The 22052-nt window shown below is 42.1% G+C and overlaps 1 protein-coding gene across 2 annotated transcripts in view; it reads left to right on the top strand.

Moving 5' to 3' along the window:
* Positions 1-18453, top strand: part of SMARCC1 (SWI/SNF related BAF chromatin remodeling complex subunit C1) — a 156052-nt gene extending 137599 nt beyond the window's left edge. For both annotated transcript variants that reach the window (XM_076007163.1, XM_076007160.1), the window contains exons 26-28: positions 1470-1731; positions 13172-13348; positions 15991-18453. In XM_076007163.1, coding sequence (XP_075863278.1) covers positions 1470-1731; positions 13172-13348; positions 15991-16091 — 540 coding nt within the window. In that variant the 3' untranslated portion in view covers positions 16092-18453. The remainder of the gene's footprint in view (positions 1-1469; positions 1732-13171; positions 13349-15990) is intronic.
* The last annotated feature ends 3599 nt before the right edge of the window (positions 18454-22052 follow it).

The following is a 22052-nucleotide window of genomic DNA, read 5'->3' as shown; positions in this document are numbered from 1 at the left end:
TTAATCTAGTGTATCTAAAATATTGTTTCTACGTGTAATCAATATGAAAAATTATTTTTTTGTGCTGTCTTCAAAATTTAGTGTGCATTTTATACTGATGACACATTTCATTTTATATTAGCCATACTTCAAGTGCTCAGTATCTGTATGTGGCATGTGACTGCTATGTTGAACAGCATAGCACTAGAAAATGATTCCCAGTGACCCAGATTTTGCTATGAAAATAATGGGATGGGGACATCGTTAAAAAGACACAGGTTTATTAACCCTCCTTATGCTTATACTCTTTGTACTACTTCCAGAGTTCTAGATTTTCATTTTACATTCAGGTTGATTTTCTTTGTCAATCCTGAATTAAATTAATTTAGAGTTGTCTCTATTTTCTGAACTATTATCAAACATATGGTTTCTGAGTTTCCTGCACATAAAATAACTTATTTGTAAGTTATCTAATTTGAGTCCCAGAAAGATTCTCTTGAATACTGAAACACTTAAATCCTTCAAACCAAGATTCATGCAGATTTTTTTAGGGTACCTAAAATATTCTGTGAATGTGTCACCCAGTATAATTTTGGGTACTTGAAAACTTAAGATTTGCAGTGGCACTGCCAAAGTTCCACATAGAGAAATGCATATCTTTGCAGCTAAGGCCACATCGACTTTTCCAGAGTATTTAACTCTGGTGTTATGTTCTAAAATAGACACTAACCAAAGGGATCACTTCTAGAAGAGAGCACTTGGGAAGGATGGGTGGACTTGAAATGTTAGCATGTGAAAAACTATTAAAAGGACAGGCGAGGGCTGGGTGAGGTGGCTCACGCCTATAATCCTAGCACTCTGGGAGGATCACATGAGGTCAGGAGTTCTAGACCAGCCTGAGTAAGAGCAAAACCCTATCTCTGCTAAAAATAGAAAATATTAGTTGAGCATGAATGATACATGCTGTAGTCCCAGCTACTTAAGAGGCTGAGGAGGATCATTCGGGCCTAGGAGTTGGAAGTTGGAGGTTTTAGTGAGCTATGATGACACAAAATACACTCTAGCGCAGGTGACAGAGTAAGATTCTGTCTTAAAAAAAAAACAAAGGACAGGAGAGGCTCACTTTTCCTGGCAAAGACTCAAGCAATCTGGAAAGTATTTTTAAGTATCTGAAGGCTTTGTCAAATATAGGGGATTTGATGTGTCCCGAATGGGCCCAAAGAGCAAAAGCCTTAAAGGGTGAAGGTTATAAGGAAAGGGAGCTCTTAAGATTTAACATGGAGAAGACTTTGATGATGGTAACAAGTATCCAAATGAAAATACACTACTCAAAAAGTAATGCCTTTGTTCTCACTGTAGATGGTGCAGGAGGCAAGATGACTATGTCTCTGTGATGAAGTTGTGGGAATTCAGGTATCAGGTAGATGTCACTTGTGTCATCCAATCCTGAGAACCTCTCCTGGTGTCTTTCTCTTCCCCTTTTTTTATAGCTAGAACAACAGAGGCAGCAGTTGCTTACTGAACGCCAGAATTTCCACATGGAACAACTGAAGTATGCTGAATTACGGGCCCGACAGCAAATGGAGCAGCAGCAGCATGGGCAGAACCCTCAGCAGTCACACCAGCACTCAGGAGGACCGGGTTTAGCCCCACTTGGAGCAACAGGACATCCGGGTATGATGCCTCATCAGCAGCCCCCTCCCTACCCTATGATGCACCACCAGATGCCACCACCTCATCCACCCCAGCCAGGTAAGAGGAAAGCCCTGCTCGTGGAAAAAGTCTATGGTTGTCCCTGTGGCCCAGAAGCATCAGAAGGGCCAACCACATTGGTAGTGATTTCTGACAAGAACTATTCAAAATTTCCATTGTCATCTAGGGAATTGTTGGCAAGTAAGCCCTGATTTTACCATCACATAAAGCCTGCCATGCTATCTTTCCAGAGTTCTCTTGGAACAATGCCTTTTCGTTGGGTAGGTCAGCTTCTGGATGAGCAATAATATCTCAGAGTCAGAGTTCCTTGGAAATTTATCATTGTATTTTCTACACTTATTTGTTTATGAGACAGGGTCTCACTTTATCATCCAGCATGGAGTACAGTGGCACAATCGTAGCTTACTGCAGCCTCAAACTCCTGGGTTTTAGTGATCCTCTTGCCTCAGCCTCCTGGGATTATTGGTGCTGCATTGCGCCTAGTCACTTTTTTTTTTTAACTTACAGACATTTTCAAAGATACACAAAAAGAATATATTAATACTACAGTGAACTCTCATGGCCCTGCTTCAACAACCATTACTTTCTGCTATTTTTATCTTTTTATTATAGAAATCTTCAACTTTAGACAAAAGTAATAAAAATAATTCCTTACATGCCTATGGCACAGCCAGCATTTCAGTCTATTTTTATCTGTTCATCTTTACTTTGGGGTCGGAGATAGATTTCAGGATATGTTTCTAACCATTAGGAATCTTACTCCTTAATGTAACTTACTGTCAGCACATCAAAGTAAACACAATTCCTAATATCATTAGTTAAATGTCTTTGCTTAGTAAGTTTGAATCAGTATTCAAATGAGATCCACACTGCGTTTATTGACATGTCTCTTAAGTCTTTTAATACGTAATAGTTCATCTTCCTTTTTTTAATGCCATTTTGTTGAAGAAACTAGGGTTTTCTGCACTGTGCCTGTCCCTGATAATACACTAAAGATACATGCTGTCATGTCAGGTGTCCTTCCCTCATTCTTCTCTCCCTCACATTTCCCATAAACCAGAGGATTGCTCTGGATATTTTGTTAGGTTCAGGTTCACTTTTTTTTTGTTGTTTGTTTGTTTGTTTGTTTTCTGTTCTGTTTTAATGTTTAACTTACAATTTAGTGGGAAGATAACTTGGAGAATCATCTTTGCTACGAATAAGATCATTACATTTATCGATTGTCTCGTAAACAGAGAATGTGTCACCAATACTATAAAGTATAGCAAGATTTTTAGCAAGGAGTTTACGGGTAGGAGGCCCTGGGGAGCTGTTCAACAAAGACAGGAGCTGCTCAACAAGGGTCTTCTGTTTCTCCCTTATATCACTCCTGCTGGTTGCTAGCAAGAGCTTTTCCAAATATCTCAACCACTCAAAAATAAACTCTGCCTTCTGAACTTCACCTAGTTGACTATATGCTTCTTCATTCAGCAATAAGCTGTGAGCTAATTCCATTCCTTTTCAAATTCTCCTAGCTGGTCACAATTCTTCTCATTAATCGTTAAGTCAGTATACCTAAGAACAAAAATCTTCGGGGGTGCCCCTCAGCTCAGCGCCCGTCAGAGTCCTGCCACGTTACCGGCTGCTCCGCAAAGCAAGGCAGCGCCTGGATTTGCCGGGGACTACGACTGCCAGGTTCACTTTTTTAGGGCAAGAGTCTACTTATAATGTCACTTGTCTCTTTTTGTGACATTAAGATTAGTCCATCATTAAGATTAGGTGTGGTGTCAGTGTGATTAATCCATTACAAAGATCCCCATAAGACTTCACCTAATTGTTTTAGCTGCCCTTGAGGATTGCTCCCTCTAGCTCTTACTTCGAAGTGGGAAAAAAAGGGTGTAAAAAAAAAAAAGAATTACTTCCTAGGTCAGTTATTTAATCGTCACAAAATGATGAGATTTCTAACTTATCATTCCCTCTGTATTTATACAATAATTCTTTTATGAAAAACTTTTCTTTCTCAATCATTCAGTTATTCTGAAAATCAGTTCTTATAAGAAAGGGTGGATAAATGGTTCATCTTTTCCCTTCATCAGTTATCTGAATAATGAGTTGCCCCTCACTGTCCAAAGGTGACCAGAGAGGGTTTTTTTCTGTTTCGTGTGTATGTTTTTAGTAGTATGAAATTATTTATTTGGTATATTTTGTGTGTTTCAATCTCTTAAGGACATTATTCTTCTAAATGCTTATATTAACTCATTTGTAGCTTGTGGTGGGAGCCTATTCAAGTTGGCTACTATTTGTCACATTTTAACCACCTCGAAAGTTGAATGCACAGTTCTTTCAAACTTAACTACCAACATCACTAAAACCTAAAATGTACTTTTTTTTTCCCCAGAGGCAGGGTCTCACTCTGTCACCCAGGCTAGAGTGCAGTAGCTTGATCATAGATCACTTTAACCTTGAACTCCTGGGGTCAAATGATCCTCCTGCGTAGCCTCCTGAAGTGCTAGGATTATAGGTGTGAGCCATCATGCCTGGCCTGAAGTGGATCTTAAATTCTCTTTATGAGATCTAATTTTCTTTAGTGTTAAGCTTTCAGAAGATACAAATGCTTAACAGAGTACAGACCACAAAGTAATTTTTAAAAAATAATACTTGTTTAAAAATTTAATTCCTAATATATTGGGATAAATATATAGGGAGCTATTTGCTGTGGCTAGTTGTTATATGGTTCCTGATAATGTTAAAGTGTCGTGTCCACACTGTTTGCCGAGACTAAGGAACATCTGCATTTATTTTGTAAAAGATGGGCAGAGAGATGCATCTCCTTTCTTCCCTAAATGACATTCTTTTGATGGTACATATTTGTATGCCGTGCTCTCTACCCACATTGTTTTGCTTACTTATTATACTTACTTAACAGTTGAAGAACTAATGCATGACAAGGCTACATTGCCTTATTGCATGGTGGAGCCAGGACTCACACTGAGCTCCATCTGATCCTAACGTGAGGCCAATGCCACAATGCTGCCTCCCATGACAGAGGCCTGAGAGGGGATTTATGACAGACTTGGAGCTTGGAGTGGTGCCAGCAATGTAGATTTCATAAAAGTAGTCTTTAGAAAAGAAATAGGTCATTTTTCTCTTTTTACTTTCTCACAGAAATAGGCTTTTCTAAAGTGAATTTGTAAGAGAAAAAATCTCTGTGTTGCCCAGGCTGGAGTGCAGTGGCTATTCACAGGAACAGTTATAGCTCACTATAGCCTCGACCTAACTCCTGGGCTCACAGGATCCTCCTGCCTCTACCTCCCAAGTTACTTGGACTATAGGCGTGCGCTACCTGGCCCAGCTACACTTGGCTTTTTAAGCCCCTTGGTTAGATCTACTTACATAACCCTACCCCGTGGGAAATGGTACTCAGGAAAGGATTAAAAGCAGTCATTACTTCCTAAGCCACCCCTGTACACAACCTCACACAGAAAAAGAGAAGGAATAGACCATCACATCAGCCAAGTTTTTATTATCTTGGAGCCTTTGGTCCTACTTGCATCATGTGATAACAAGGCTGCCATGCCACTTTCCGGAGTAGCAGGTTACCCTCACAAAGAGAACAGTAAGGGCCCAGTCCTCAACAAAGAGAGTCTGTCGCAGGCGCCCCCAGGAAGCTGCTATGGGGAAGGAGCAGTCTCTGAGGAGCCTGGGCTTCCCCTCACTTGGCCCTGATTATGTTATTTCCGTTCTTCTGGGGACTCAGCCAGAGGATGTGCTGTGGACAGTTAGAAATGGATTGATGAAATGTGTTCAAGACTAGAAATTCACAGATTCTTTTTCCTGGATTCATTTTCTATCCCTACTTTCCTCTCCCATCCCAAAGAATAAAAATAAAATCCTTCACTAATATTCCATTAGGCATCATGGGTATAATGCTTTAGTAAAAATACTAATAAATCTGAGAGAGTGTAAGGGATTTTTCTACTAGTTAAACCTAATTTTAGCAAACCTTTCCATTTTTCAGGCTTCAGATGCCTGCTGTTTGGAGAAAAAAAAAAAAAAGCTTGTATGTAGGTCAGACTCCCACCATTCTATGCTTTGATACTGCTGTTTTGAAGCCACATCTCTCCTCTCTTCCATTTTCCCCCTCTCCTTCTCTGCTGGGCAAGGAAATACCTCAATTTTTTTTTTTTTAAATAAAAAAGACGTACATTGTACACACCCTTTTTTTGTTTGGTAAGGCCTGCTCCTGTGCATTTCAGGTTTGTGTAGGCCAGACTTCTTATTTTTTGAGACAGGGTCTCACTCTGTTTTCTCAGATAGAATGCAGTGGTGTCATCATAGCTCACAGCAAACTCAAACTCCTGGGCTCAGGTGATCCTCCTGCTTTAGCCTCGCAAATAGCTGGGACTACAGGTGTGCGCCACCACGCCCAGCTAATTTTTCTTATTTTTATAGAGGTGAGATCTTGCTGTCTTGCCAGGCTGGTCTTAAACTCCTGGCCTCAAGCAATCCTCCTGCCTCAGCCTCTAGAAGTGATGGGATTATAGGTGTGAGCCACTGTACCCAGCCCTATGTTTCTTAATGTTAGTAAGAATTAATGGAATGCTTTTAGACGTTGTCATTCATTTAAAAGTGGTGAGACATGTATATTACATCACAAAAGCCACAAGGTTGTTTTGATATCTTGCTTTATAAGAAATTGATTTTTTCAGGCCGGGCGCTGTGGCTCACGCCTGTAATCCTAGCTCTTGGGAGGCCGAGGCGGGCGGATTGCTCAAGGTCAGGAGTTCAAAACCAGCCTGAGCAAGAGCGAGACCCCGTCTCTACTATAAAATAGAAAGAAATTAATTGGCCAACTGATGTATATAAAAAATTAGCCGGGCATGGTGGCGCATGCCTGTAGTCCCAGCTATTTGGGAGGCTGAGGCAGGAGGATCGCTTGAGCCCAGGAGTTTGAGGTTGCTGTGAGCTAGGCTGACGCCATGGCACTCACTCTAGCCTGGACAACAAAGTGAGACTCTGTCTCAAAAAAAAAAAAAAAAGAAATTGATTTTTTCTTCCTAGTCCTGTTAAATTCTACCCTATTTCAAATTTGATCCTTAGAAACCCTTTTCCCAGGGGAAGGGTACTCCTTATGATAGGGAGGGTTAAAGAAAAAGAGAATGGGCCTCAGGATCAGACAAACCTGAGTTTAAATCTCAACTCAGTTTCTTCTTCGTTGTGATTTTGTGCCAAATTACATAGCCTCTCTGAGGCTTTGTTTTCTTATTTCAAAACTAGGCCTCATCTCTCTAACATGGAAGATTCCAAGAGATAACTGTCCTATTGCCTGGCAAATGGTAGACCTTTACTCACCAGTATTCTCATCTCCTCCCTGGTCTGTTCTCTAAATCTACTGCCCTAGGTACACCAGCGCTGTAGGTTGTATAGCATGTGACAGCAGTAACCTCTGGACAGCACAGGGACGTCATTCACTCTTAGTGAACTCCTTGCTTTCCTGAGAAATGTTTGTCTTTGCAAGGTCCAATAAGCAAAAGTAAATTATTTTTCCTCTAGCCTTCCTTTTGGCTGCCACCTCTCCCGAGGAGCCATTTGTCCTCTTTTACCCTAACACCCATACCCTAGTGGCTTTATGACCCTGTATGTGAGTAAGATGGAAAAATTTTGTTTTTCAGAATGCTTCAGAATTTATAGTACACAAAAGGAACAATTTTTTTGTTTGTTTTTTTAATTGAGTTTACAGCCTTGTAAAACTCTAAAGCTGTCCTATCCCAGCTTGCTGTCATAAAGATGTAGGGAAATAGGTAAATGGGCCACTGCCACTGAGCAGATAGCTTTGGAAACAGTAGTGCTGGGCCTGAGAGCAAGCCAGAAGGTTTATCCCAATACATAATGGGTAGGTGTTACCTCGTAGATCTGTGTCAGTCAGCCAGTGATGTTTCTCTTTGCTAGATTGTTTCTTGACTAGTTCATTTCTCTGCTGGAACACAAGACTCTGAATTGCTAGTTCAGAAAATCATTTCTTTGTGGAGCTGAGTGAGCCTGGGGCACATAACTGATCCATCAGTTCAATGGCAGCAGGGTTTGCATCACATAGTCTCTGAGCACCTGCTGGCAGAGGGTTGGACCCCTCTCCTGCAGACCTTGATTGGCAAGTGTATACTAAGGTTGCAAGCACAGTCTCTGGAATCAGAGTACCTAGGTCAGATCTGAGCTCCCCCATTTACATGCTCTATGACGTTGGACAAGTTACTCAGTCATTATGTTTTTCCCTTTCCTCCACATGATAGTGCCTGGGCTGTAGTGTTATGGGGATTGAATGAGTTAACGTTTATGAAGCTCTTACATAAAATGCCTAGGATATAATAGATGTTTCCTACATAGTTTCCTGAGGGTGTTGTAATAAATTACCACAAACTTGGTGACTTAAAATAATGAAAATTTATTCTCACAGTCTGAGGACTAGAAGTTGAACATCCAGCAAGTTCATGTTCCTTCCTGGGGCTCTAGGGGAAGATCTGTTCCTTGCCCCTTACAGCTTCTGGTGGCATGCAGCATTCCTTAACTTGTGGCCACATCTCTCTTTGCTCCATCTTCACATCACCTCCATTCTGTTTTTCCCTCCATGTGCCTTTTATAAGGACACTTGTTATTAGATTTAGGGCCCACCCCAATAATTTAGGATGATCTTATCACAAGGTCCTTAATTGCAGCTGCAAAGACCCTTTTTCCAAATATGGTTATGTTCACAGGTTCCAGTGTTTAAGACGTGTATATCTGTTTGGGCCACCATTCAAAGGTGCTAAAATATATATTAATTAAGTATTACAGGAAGCAGAACAATCTCAAAACTGTGATGTAGTAAAGGAGAAAACAGTACCCAGAATAGAAGCATACGCTTTTTTTTTTTTTTTTTTAAATCCACAAGATTCTGAAAGCATACGCTTTTAATCTTTTAAATGTTACCTGTTACATTACATTCTTTCATGTAAATTGTTTCATTTGAGCACAAAGTAGTGTGGTGGAAAAGGAATTGAATTTCGAGTTTAGAAGACTTGGATCTGATTTCTGATTCCCTTCACTAGTTCTATGACCATAAAGAACTCATTTGTCTTTTCTGAACTTCTGTTTACACTCTATAAAATTAGAATATTTGCTCTGCCTCGTACAACCATGTTGGCAGAGCTAGTGACATAATAAAGGACTATAAGAAACAGTTCTCTTGATCACACAAGAAGGCCTTGTTCTGAAGGTGGGCAGGTATTTAGTTTTACTCAATATAATCTCAGGAAAATAAAGCTCAGGGTGTCCTAAATGACTTGCCGAGGAGTATTCATTCATCTAGGGTCGGGTAAAGTGGAAGTGAGATTAATATCCGAGCTAGTTCATCTGTCCCTTCCCTGTTGAAGGTAGTATTGGGTGGCTGCTGACTGGCATGGGATGTTTACTGGGCCCACTGGTCATTCGGGTGTTTGTACAATCCACACCTTGCTCAAAACATCAGAGTATAAAACTCCGTCTTATTGGTGAAGACAAGAAGTGATTGGGACTGAACAGTGTCGTCTCATATCACTTGTGTGAACACACACCTAGTGTGTTCTTCCCGTTTTCTTTCTCCCTTATCTGATACTGGTTCTGGCCTCTTTGTAAAGCATGCTTCAGAGCTCTGCTGTCAATTTTCTGAAGAGAAGAGGGGCCTGTGAAGGGTTGGCAAAATATTCTTCCTAACCTGCTTCAGGCCTCTGTCCAGTTGGAACTTGTTGGCAGGAGGCAGCCTGTACCCATGGATAAACATGGGCTGCATTACTTGTTTAGTATGTGGCTTTCCTATACCACGAGTCCATTAGAAGTGTTCTTTTGTCTAGAATTTTGTACTTCTGAGCTTAAAAGTAGGCCCCCTGCTTCCAAACAACAAAATTATCTATTACCCTTGACACCACCTGAAATACCATTAGAGAATCATTAGTAGAGATTTAGAGAGTAGGACACAAAGCATTGTTTTTAGTCATGGTCTAGCAGGTGATATGAGTAGAAAGGGAGCAACAAAGGGACCTCCAAAGGGAGCTGGGACAGTACCTTCTACAAAACAAAGGTATGCCTCTTTTACAGCTTTGTGGAGATTCTTAGAATAGTAAGTTCCTATGTTTGCCACTGCTCTATTTAAAACTGAGAGTTCTGTACCTTCCCTTCACCCCATCTCTCCGTGTCCCATTATGTGACAGCCAAGCCTGCATCTCCTCTTCCCAAAGAAAAGTCCTCCTGTGTCCTCTTCACTTCATCCTATCTTCACCTCACACTCCCAGCCAGATACCAAACCCAAATTCTTGCGGCTTCTCATTTCCATCCTCGCTATTCCTCCTTGCTCTGTCACCCATGTTGTTGCTGCTTAAGCAACCTGCAGGCTGCCATCCCCATCTCCTGTTCTGTCTCCTCACCCTGACCTCATACAGCTCGTGCTTCTCTGCAGAAGCTCTTTTTCTGTGCTCTAGGCTCTGAGTCTTCCACATCCCTTCTTAAAGCTTTCCATCCTAGCCAGGCATTGTGATGCACATCTGTAATCCCAGCTACTTGGGAGACTGAGGCAGGAAGATTCTTTGAGCCCAGGAATTCAAGGCCAGCCCGGGTAACTAGTAAGACTTCATCTCTTTATAAAAAAAAAAAAAAAAAAAAGCTTTGCATCTTCAATTAGGTCCAAGTTTAGTCTATCTTGCTCCAGAACCTTTCACCAAGTCCTCTTACCATTCCAGTCCCCACCACATGTTCTGCATACGTGACTCCTTTTGAACTAATCCAGTCCTTTTTGCCTTGAATCGTGTTAGACAAACCCAACATGGACTTACTGGCTCTGTAATTTGGCCAATTTTTTTAAATCTTTGTAAGCCTCAGTGAAATGTGGATGATAGAGAATACATAATAAAATAAGGTACCACAGAGGGTGTGCTGTTTTGAAGATGCTACATATAAGTGGTATCTGTCAGGAATAACAGGGGTGACATTCACATTATTAACTGATTGTTAAACTCAGGCTAGGCCATGTGTTTAGGATTAGTCCTATCCCTAATCCCTTTCTTTCACTTTATTTACATCTTATCCAAAATCCAAAGTTATTCACAATTAACTGGAAAGTGATCAGACTTTTCTGGTTTGCTCCTTCTATGATTTTTCTTTGATTTGCCTACCAGCCCTTTAACACTTCCTGTTTCTGTCTTAGCACGGTGATAGAGGCACAAAAAGGTTTTTATTTATGGTCGTCAGTGGTCTAAAAGTGATAGTGTCTACCTGGGAGTGGATCCAACACCTGCTTGTGCTTTCTCTGAGATGATTTGACCAAGTTGTCCTCTAGCAGGTGGGCCTCTGAGTCTACTCTGCTGTGTTCTTGCTTTATGTTACACAGCAAAGTGGGCCAGAAGGCCTAACACTGTTTATTCTGGGGCATAGTGTTTATGTATTTTGCTTTAAAAAAATAGCCCCCAGAAGACCACTATATGCCCTAACACCTAAATTCTCATACCTCATTGGTGTTCTCTTCATTAACATCCCTGTAGTGAAAGGTTCCTCATTCAGGGTCCTTGGTCAGGGAATAGAAACTAGAGATAGATGGATTATTGTTTGAAGCTTTGTCGCTCTGTCTTAAGACAGACCTTTTTCTAAACAACAGTAGAAGTCTCCACTTGAGTTATGTTCAGTACTGCTGTATGTATTTTAACTGCCAGTTAGCTATCAGGTGGTCCCATCTCCCAAATTTTCCAAGATTCGACCTCAAGCATTTTTATTTACACCTGTTATTTACACCTGTACTATCTACAAACCTATATTCAGTTTTATACAGTAGCCTTAATAGATACTAAATCTCTTATATTTAAATCAAGAAAAAACTACATAGACTCTTTTTTGTTTTTAAAGAAAGTATTGTAGAGGAAATAGACTCTCTTTTTTTATTCTGTAGAGAGTATAATTTGTTTTTTATAAAAGAGCTTCAACCTTGATTTGTGCCCATTAAACTATTTTTCTTAGTTTGGTGCTCTTTAAAACCAAGACCACCAGCCAAAACACTGGGTTTATTTTTTATTTTTATTTTTAATTTTTTTAATTTTAATTTTTTTTTAAAGGCTGGTCAAGTGGAGCAGTGGGAGTGGAGAAGGAACCAAGGAATCAGTAACTGGTTGTGATCAATTAGTTGAACACTGGGTTTAAGAACTAATAAATATCCATCATCAAATCTGGAGCAGGATCGCCAGACTTAATATAGCCCCAGGGCTAAATCTGACCCATCGCCTATCTTTCTGTACAGGTTAACAAGCTAAGAATAGTTTTGATAGTTTAAATTGTTGGAGGGAAATCAAAAGAAGAATAATGTTTCATGTCACATGAAAAAATTGTGAAATTAACACATTAACTGCCATGTGAGTTGTATTTAACTAATACTAGTTTTGAGCCCGGGGCCTCATGAAATACATGTAAATCATGTTGGAAGCTGAGAGAACTATTTTTTAAGTTGCATGTAACTCATGCACAGAGAACAATAAAAACAGATTTTTCATTAAATTAGAAAAGATCGTTTTGTTTTCAAAGTTTTTCTATTTTTGTAATAAAACATTAATGGCACCAAGGTAAAAAATTTTTTTTCTAGTTTGGCAGTCAGTGTGTTAAACTTTCAGAGTTCATAAATAAAAGCACAGACACACCCATTTGTGTATTATCTGTGACTGCCTTGGTACTATTTTGTTGGAGTTGAGACAGAGACCATATAGCTGGCAAAATCTAAAATATTTATTGCCTGGCTCTATACAGAAAAAGTTTATTAGAAAGTTCTAAAGGCTCAGTATGAAACTGAACACAGGAGGTATTTTAGTGTTATTAATTGGAAAACAATAGGAAGAGATGGAGTTGTCTGTGTTTCCCCTTGCAATTCTCCTAGGCCAGTGCTTCATTGCAGGCTCTGTAGGGAGAGATTTTGTGTGGGCAAGTCTTGGGCATTCAAATCAGAATCTCTTTTTAGTGATAATTTTACAATACAAATGCCAGTACCCTTTCAGACAGACCTTCCCTCAACACTTGTGCGTGAAGCACAATCTGGATTGAGCTGTGACCATTGGACTGTGCACTGACTTCCTGTTAAAGTCCTTCTGTCCATTCCCTGTGGACTGCGCTTGGCATTGTGTATCCTTAGGAAGACATTTGACAATACACAGCTCTCCCAAACTATCTGGAATGACTGCTTTCATTTAGGGATGCTTGCTTTGTAATTTCTTCTTAGTGCTACCTGCCTGTGCCAAGTTGAGAATAGTCACTCCACCGACCTGCTTCCATTACCTGCCCCCTTCAAATAAATAAAAGATAAAAACCTAGACATAGGAATTATTAGATTATTGTTCTATTGGTATTTCATATCTTTGGAGGGTTGGGCATTTGTCTGTATTTGGTGGTCTTTGACATTAAAGTTGATCTCCTTCCTATACCCCTTCCTCGTATACTTATGGTACTTTTAAATCTCCCTCCACAGGTCAGATACCAGGCCCAGGTTCCATGATGCCTGGGCAACCCTTGCCAGGCCGTATGATTTCCACTGTTGCAGCCAACATCCACCCCTCTGGGAGTGGCCCTACCCCTCCTGGTATGCCTCCAATGCCCGGAAACATCTTAGGACCCCGGGTACCCCTCACAGCACCTAATGGCATGTGTAAGTAGCACAAGGGGAGGATGTGTTACCCCAGGGTCTGTCTTGGAGGACTGTAGATAAAGGAGGAGGACTTTGTTCTCTCCCTTAGGTTTGGCAGGTCCGTGGACAATGCAGACTGTGAGAGTAGGTTCCAGAAGATCAATTTTCAGTCCGTGCTCTTTAGCGCCCCTGATGGGCAGGTGTACAGGTGACAAGTGCAAAATGCTTTCATTCAGTCAAGCTGGTGTGCTGTAGCCTTTGTGGCATGCACCCCAGCACCAATGTCTGTGGGGAAGCCAAAAAGACATTCCTCTCTCACTCTTGTTTAAGCCTGTCTAGTTTGAATCTCAGCAGACATATAGAGCTACTCGTTATTTTCCCTACAGGAGACTTTTATGAATACCGGGTTCAAAAGTGGTAAGTGTAAAGAAAAAAATAGAGACTAATTTAGAACTGGAGTAAAAAATAAGTTTCTTGGCCGGGCGCTGTGGCTCACGCCTGTAATCCTAGCTCTTGGGAGGCCGAGGCGGGCGGATTGCTCAAGGTCAGGAGTTCAAAACCAGCCTGAGCAAGAGCGAGACCCCGTCTCTACTATAAATAGAAAGAAATTAATTGGCCAACTGATATATATATAAAAAATTAGCCGGGCATGGTGGCGCATGCCTGTAGTCCCAGCTACCCGGGAGGCTGAGGCAGAAGGATCACTGGAGCCCAGGAGTTTGAGGTTGCTGTGAGCTAGGCTGACGCCACGGCACTCACTCTAGCCTGGGCAACAAAGCGAGACTCTGTCTCAAAAAAAAAAAAAAAAAAAAAAAAATAAGTTTCTTGTAGCCATTCTTGATTATGTTGGTAGTGGCTGTGTAGGGGCTATGTTGAGAAGGAATACGAGGTCCCAGCAGACTAGTGGAGAAAACCCTGGTGCTGCTGAATGATGTCTGTCTGAGGCTGCATGCAGAGGCCAGGTCATTTCTGCTATAGGCCCTTGCTCTGCTCCAACCTTGGCCTTCAGAGGGTTGTTTCTGGAGCTCTGGCCTGCCTTTTACTCCTGTAGGCAGAAGTCCACACATGTGGCCAGAAGTTAGCTCCTATTCACAATATAGAGAGATAGGAAGCATAAGAATTCCTGGCCTGCAGGAGCTTTTGTTGGGAAAACAAGAAATGAAAAGTTGGATAGTGATACAGGATTTACCAAAAGTTACATGAGACTATGGTGTGCCTTGAGTACACTAGTACTCTGGGAGGCTTCCCAGGGCAGCGAGGTAGGTTTCAGGGACAGAAACATGTCTCATTCCTCTCTTGACTCCCAGGGGCTGGAACAAAGTAGGTGCACAGAGGAAAGACAGTGATTTTAGCTGGGTGTATAGGATCACGGCAGTCGGAATAAAATGATCTCCCTTAAGCTAGTGGTGAGAGATTGCAGTATGATATAATGGGTACCTCTTTTTTTGGCAAGAAAATGTTTGCCAAGCCCCCTTACAGGCAATACACAAATGCAGTGGCCTATCGAGAGAGTTGGCAGTTCGCCATCCCGTTGCAGATGTAATATCATTAGTCTTTATCACTGTCATATCCTGCTAATAACCCATGGTTTGTCACTTCAGGATTCCATCCCATAGGGCCTTCGGTGGAGCACCTTCAGAATGTGGAGGGTTTCAGTTGACACTCTCCCCACCCCTACCCACTTACTGCCATAAATGAGAGCTCCAGAAATTCTGAGCTGCTAACTTGCCTCTACAGTACTAGCCACATTGATGAGTTGCTTCCCTACTTTAGGCCCTAGTTTCCTCCACTGAAAGATGATATGAGAGATTAGATTAGTGGCTTCAAAATGCTTTGAAGAGTCTTATGGGTTTGGTAGAAACTTCTTGGGTATAGGGTTGGGTGAATTGACTGGTGACAAAGGTTGTACTTTGTTTCCTATGTTTTCATTCCTGGCAAGATCTAGGAGTTTTTAAAACCCTGGCTTAAATGATTTGGGGTTCCTTTGTATACCAAAGCAGCTAAAGTTGAAATAGGAAAGACCCCCAGACACTCATACTGATTGTTTCCTTCAGGACCTAACCTAGTTTGGGCCAGAAATCCAAGAACTGCAGTTTAGGAGGTCTGGAGGCCTCCCTGGACTATCCAGTTTGTCAGCAGCTGCCTCAAGTGAAGCTCTCTGGTGCTAATGGAAACAGTAAATCAGCAAGAAGTTATTGACCATCTGTTTTGTGCCCAGCTAGGCAAGGCATTATGGGAAAAAGAAAAATAAAGAAGATAGAACTTGCTGAGGAAGGAGCTTATTATTTTAATTAGAGATATAAAATTGGTAGAGAAAACCATTAAAATACAATAAAATCAAAATAGAAGTAAGTTCTCAAAGGGTCTGGATTGATACTCGGAAGGGGTGGGCTTTTAAGGAGGGTGGGACAAATTCAGATATTTCCCACTGCCCCAACCATTTGGGTTAGGGTAGGTAACATGAGCAGTGGCCTGGAGGTTAAGAAGGAACTGCTGACCCACATAGACCACAATGACAGACAGCAGTGCCTCACAAGGCTGCATTGGTTGCCTGCCACAAAGAAAATTACTTCCTGTGTCATTTTTTACTGAATGGTCCCTTTCCCAAGTCCAAGTCCCTTGTGTTTCCAGCAATGACGAGTTATTCTTGGATGTGTTTGCAGATCCCCCTCCGTCGCAGCAGCCGCCACCACCACCACCGCCATCTGCAGATGGGGTCCCTCCACCTCCTGCTCCAGGCCCACCAGCCTCAGCCGCTCCTTAGCCTGGAAGATGCAGGGAACATCCGTGCCCACTGCCATGAGCTGGAGTGGGGATGACAAGACTTGTGTTCCTCAGCTTTCTTGGGTTTTTTTCAGGATTTTTCTTCTTATAGCCCCAAGCACACGTCCCTCTCCAACTCCTCTTGCCACTCCTCTCCATGCTGTGACACTTTTTCTGTCAGGTCCTCAGCCAACACTCAAGGGGAAACCTGTGGTGACAGTGTGTCCTGGTCATCCTAAAAATAACCTGCATCTCCCCTGTCTTGGGGTAGGGGTATGCTGACAGTTTCTCTGCAGGTCCTGTCAACGTTAGTATTCTGTGTCTTTATCACTTTTGCTCTCCTGTAGTTTTTTGCTTTGTCTTATGCTTCTATGGATAATGCTTTGTAATCATTATCTTTTTTTCTTTCTGTTATTATTGTTTTAAAGGAGAGCATCCTAAGTTAATAGGAACCAAAAAATGGTAATGGGCAGAAGGGGATAGCCACAGGGTACAAACCTTAAGGCATTATAAGTGACCTTATTTCTGCTTATCTGAGCTAAGAATGGTGCTGGTGGTGAAGTTTCATGACACTTTTGTGACACATAATTGCACCAAAAGTAAAAGAGATAGGGAAGGAAGACCTCACTGATTTTATACCCTCATGAGGACTTTGAGGGCCTCCACCCTACCTGGCAGAACATACCACTTTAACTAGTACGTGGTAGAGGAGAGCACAACATTAGAACAAATCCACTCCTTCTCCAGGCCCATGGGTGTTCTGATTTTCTATGCAGATGATTTGTTGGATAGGGGTGGGTGTTTTGTTTTTCTGGGGCCAGTATGAGCTTTGAGGGTTGGAATATGGGGGGGGGGGGCATTCCTTAGTTTCCTAGACTACCTAGGAAAGTTTTAGGAGTCTAGGGCAGTGCCCCCCACACACACACACTGAATCTAGCCTACTATTCACTGCTTTGTGTGCATTTTTTTTCTCCCTCTTAAAAAACAAAACAAAACCCTTTAAAGGGGGGGAAAACATAGATAGTGCTAAACACTTTTAGCTCATGGAACTTGGTTAGGATGGCTAGGGGTACAAGTAAGTCCCCAAACTACCTCTTGCAGTAGCCAGGGTGAGTGGAATTTCATGAAGCGGTACTTTAGGTTTGGGATGGGATTGGACAAGTGAGGCAAGATCATCAGCCTCTTGTACATACTTTTTCCTTCCCTTTTTGAGATCTCACATTCCATCTATCACAGGGTTGTCAAGGAGATGATGAGGGTACCAAGGGACTCACTTGGCAGTCAGAGCATCATGCTTTTAGGTTTAAGGTGCTCAGGCTGGGAGGGTGGAATGCCATTCCAGAGGAAGAGCCACAAAATGCCTTAATTTGAGCCCGTATCTACCCCTGCTGATGAGTGACTTGAGAGTCTTAGTTTTCTCTTCCTGTCCTTCCTTCCCTTCTATTCTTCCCTGAGTAGGGAAAGGGTGTTTTTGGTTGAGTTTGGTTTCCAAAGCACCTGGCTTCTTCACTTTACATTCTCAAGTGGCAGTTTCATTATTTAGAATGCAAGGTGGAACATCTTTTGGATATCTTTTTCTATATATTTCCTAATGCTTTGCATATGAGATGGTGTAGGGGGAGGTGTTTGTAAAACACTTTAGAACTTTTTTCCTTAATATCAGAAAGCAAAAAAATAAAACCACAATTCAGATTTGCCTTTCAAACCCTCAGGTTTGCCTCTAACCAGGTGGCCCTGGTCACCATCAGAGGACTGGAATACTGGAAGCGAGGAGACTTTGTTCCTTTTTATGTGTTTGTTCTAGACTCTTGGAGTGGAAATGAGAATGAGCTTATTCCTACTGAAGTTTATTTCCAATGCATTTGCCTCCAGAAAGATCCCAGTGCCTTTGATAATGGCCAGGGTTTTCCCTATATCCCACCAGTCTTTCCCAAAGGAAACTCATTCCAAATACTTACCTTTACCCCTGGAGTTCTAGAAGTAAAATGGAATTCTGGTTCATACTGTGGTCCCTTGTAACCTCAGGTCTTTAATGTGATCACTTTCAAATTTAAAAGATTCCAGGTGGACATATTTTTACTATGGTGGTAATAATTCTACAAAGTACCTGAGTTCTTAACGCTGTTATGTTTCAGTATAAGTGGTGACTTTTCCTTTTCATGTCTTTGATCTGGTTTTATTCCTATAATACAGCCACCCGACTTTGTGAGGGGGGGGAATAATATGTGGTTTTTGTACAAACCTGTTTCTTGGTGTCTTATTTTGGAAAAATTAGGGGAGGGAGCTTTGAGAGATTAGTGGAAATGGATGAAGAAGTCTGATCTCCCTCTTTTTCAGTGAATAAATGAAAGACCATTTCTGGATTCTAGTACCATTCTCTACATTCATATACTAGTTTCTTCATGTGTCCGGTAAAGAACCTAAATAATTCAGCCCCACCTGATCTTGGTCACCACTTAAAATTCTATGGCTCAAGGCTTCCTTCCTGACTGACCATCTTCATGATACTTAAGGAAGATACATTTGAGTGTGCCTCACCATGTATTTCCATGGTCAAAGTGAAGAAAGATTGAGTAGAAGTTCTCCAGAGAGAACTATTTCTCCAAGGGAGAAATAGTTTTGCTTAGTGACCTGGAACATGTTTGTCAGGATGCAGTTTAGACAGCCCCAGGCTGGAGGTAGGCCTTGAGGGCAGAAGATTCTGTGAAACTTGACAAACTCCCGGGACATCTTTTAAAGATCCACAGGGCCAAACCCTATGCAGAAAAAGAAGCCATTGTTTTCAAGATGCTTATGAGTCCGATGAAGCCACCAAAAAAAGGATTCTGTGTCTGGCGTGACGTGAACATGCAGGTTCTTGTGAAATTGTGCCTATACAAAAGAAGGCTAAAGCCAGCTAGGTCTCACGGGATTCCTGTTCTAACCAAAGGGAGATTACGGAGGTTAATCCTTGATCTAAACTACCTGAAGACTGGTTTATAAACTTGGGTATAAATTATTTTTAGAGCATAACAGAACATATATAATCAACCAGTCTTCCTTAGGTTTCTTAGGTCCTTACTGTGGAGTAATCCCCCAAATGTGATTAAGAATAGTTTTCAAACTTGAGTGCAGATCAGGATCTCCCGTGGGATTGTTAACATAAACTGCTGGACCCTACTCTCAGACCTGCTGATATAGTAGATCTGGGGTGAGTTCTGAAATTTTGCATTTTTACCAAGATCCCAGGGGGTGCTGATGTAGCTGGTCAAGGGGGCCACCCTTTGAGAACCAGTGGTTAAAGAAGGTGGTGTGGTAGGGCAACATCGCTACAGTTCACTCTGTGGGAACTTTTCATCCAATAAACAGTTGATGGGCCTGCTATGTGCCAGGCATTGTTGGGCCTTGCATACAGTGAAGTCACAGTTACACATACATTAGGCAAGGCCCATGCCATCCAGGCCACTTATATTCTAGTGGGGTGGGGTATAAAAGACCATAAATAGTTAATAACAAATATTTTACATAGTTCCAACTGTCAAGAAAATGAAATGATATAATTGAGAGTTTCCTAGGGACAATTTCTGGGGGATAAGGTGTATAGTTTATGAATTGGGTGGTCTCCCTTGATTTCTGTCCTGGATATGGAAACCTGAGGGGTTGACCTTCATTCTAGGAAAATCTCCATCTGAATAACCAGAGCACCTTGTCTGGATATAGAATACCAGTCCCTGAGAACACTGCAAACCACTCTGCCTGTGACTTTATCATAAAGTCCTTGCCTTCTACAGTTGGAAGAGCATAGTTCTTGTTAAGTTGTCCCTGTCGAAGGGCTCTTTCCTGGAAACAATGAGAAAACACCTTGATCATCGTTTAATGGATTATCTCCACTTTGGAGGTCATCTTTCACAATGGGATGCAAAGGTATATTTATCCTCGAAGGAAGTGTGCTACCCTCCTTTAAGCCCAGAACCTTCAATGTTGGATCTTCTTGTGGGCAGCTTCCCCTGGACTTCAATCCCCTGTGGCTTGTTTTTAGGCATGCCACTACTCTGCACATTAGTAAGTACTTATGTACTATGTTCCTTAACTTCTTGGAACAGCTGAGACAGGACCACCATACACAAAGGATATGACTAAAGCGAGGGAGAGAGTTCTGTGAATCAACCTAAGAGGTGCCAGAAACAACTGTAGCCAGCTCGCTCTCTCTCACCACCCAGCTCTTTTAATGCTTATGGGACCCCAGGGATTGAGAGGGCCTACTCTGGTCCCTCTTCCTGCCCCTGGCCTTCCTTGCAGAATCTTTACTACTACTGCCCCCAGAGGCCTTTCCATGTGTCTTTCAACCCATGAGAGCAGCCAAGTGATTTATTCTGGCAGCAACCTTACCCTTGAAGGGAGACCACCACCTATCCTTAGGGTACAGCTTATGAAGGCTTCAGCAAAACAGCCTATGCTTTATTAGTACAGTAACCACGACTTTCAGGCAACTAACAAAATGCCTCCCTCTATGGTGACCTACCATCAATGGTGCCCTCACTTCCAGATGGCCCATGAGGGTGTTAAAAAACAGCAGCACTCCTGGATGGTAATAGCCCCTTTGCACAGGCTCATTTCTTTGGCTGGTTTGGCTCTGATGCTGATGGGCTTCCCATGGCCATCTAGATTGACTATAACATCCCTTGCTCCAGTCAGCTTATTCCATAGTGGCTACACAGGGTTCCCGAGACATGCTTATAGAGGTCACCTGCTGAGGTAGCATGTCTCTTCTGCAGACACTCCTAGGTGCTCTGCATCTGAGGCTCTGTTAGCTTGTGCTATGTGGCTTTCCCCCAACTGGCTTGGCTTTGGGGTAGTGAAATTCAAGAGTCCTTTCCAATCTGGTGGCAGACCCATTGCCCAAACAAGATGACCACCTTCAGGTTGTACTGTCCTTTCCTGAGATGAGAGGACTTGGTCAACTGAAAAAGCACAACAGAGTTTTCTGCAGTGAGGGGTGGTGGTCAGCACAATGAACTCAGGCCCCTGGCCCCTTAGCCCTTCCCTTCTTCCTGGGAATGGAATAAGGAGGACCATTACCAACAACCTGTCACCAGAAATGGTCACAGAGCAGTCTGCCTTGCATTCTAAAACCACAAGTCTGGTCTTGTTGCCATGTGGTTCCCTGCTACCAGGTCGGGTCATTAACTCTTTTTCTTTTCCTTGGGTCTGATACAGGGGAGGCATTAACTCTAAAATGCCCAGGTGAAGTGGGAGAGTCGGGAAAGGAGGGAAGTCTTCCCTTCTACCCATTAATGCCTTGCCTCTGCATCCTGATGGCTCTTCTGAGATTAAGAAACAGGAATGAAGAGCCTTCATATTAAAATTAGAGTTTGAAATCAGAATCTTAGTTCAAATCCTGACTTTACCACTTCATTTGCATGAGATTGGGCAGAGTTGCTCATCTCTCAGTGTTAGTTTGCAGTTGTTTAAAATAGGACTGATATTTGTGGTAGGGTTGTGGAGAATAAGACAAATTAGAGCACAAAGAAAGCTAAAAACTCATTAATATGTTAGTGGTTAATACTGTGGGCTTAAAGCCAGGAGTTGTGCTATTTCCTGTCCAGACAGAACCATGTCCCAGCCATGACAATTGGAGTAGCTCCTGCCCTGACAGCAGCCCCTTGGTGAGGCCAGTGGCTTTCTATTCACAGGGAAATGCAGCCATGGCAGTGGTCCTTGTGCCTGCAGGCAGGTTGCCAAACCCAGTAGGAACCTCAGAGGCATGAAGAAGCTACTGCCACACACAATATCCCTTACACCCAAAGGCAGGAGGCATTCATGTGGGGACATGAGTGTAAGCTCTAAAGAGAGGCTGCTTACTTTCACTCTCCAGTTCCTACATCTTACATTTCTTCTCTAGCCCACCCTAATCCTTGTGTCCATAAAAAATACTACATTCATTTGACACTGTATGGTCATCAAGCACTTTCACATATGAGAG

This window comes from Microcebus murinus, chromosome 1 (genome assembly GCF_040939455.1).
Source record: "Microcebus murinus isolate Inina chromosome 1, M.murinus_Inina_mat1.0, whole genome shotgun sequence".
NCBI classification, from domain to species: Eukaryota; Metazoa; Chordata; class Mammalia; order Primates; family Cheirogaleidae; genus Microcebus; species Microcebus murinus.
The sequence above is the reverse complement of the archived record's forward strand: the minus strand, read 5'-3'. Positions and strand labels throughout refer to the sequence as shown.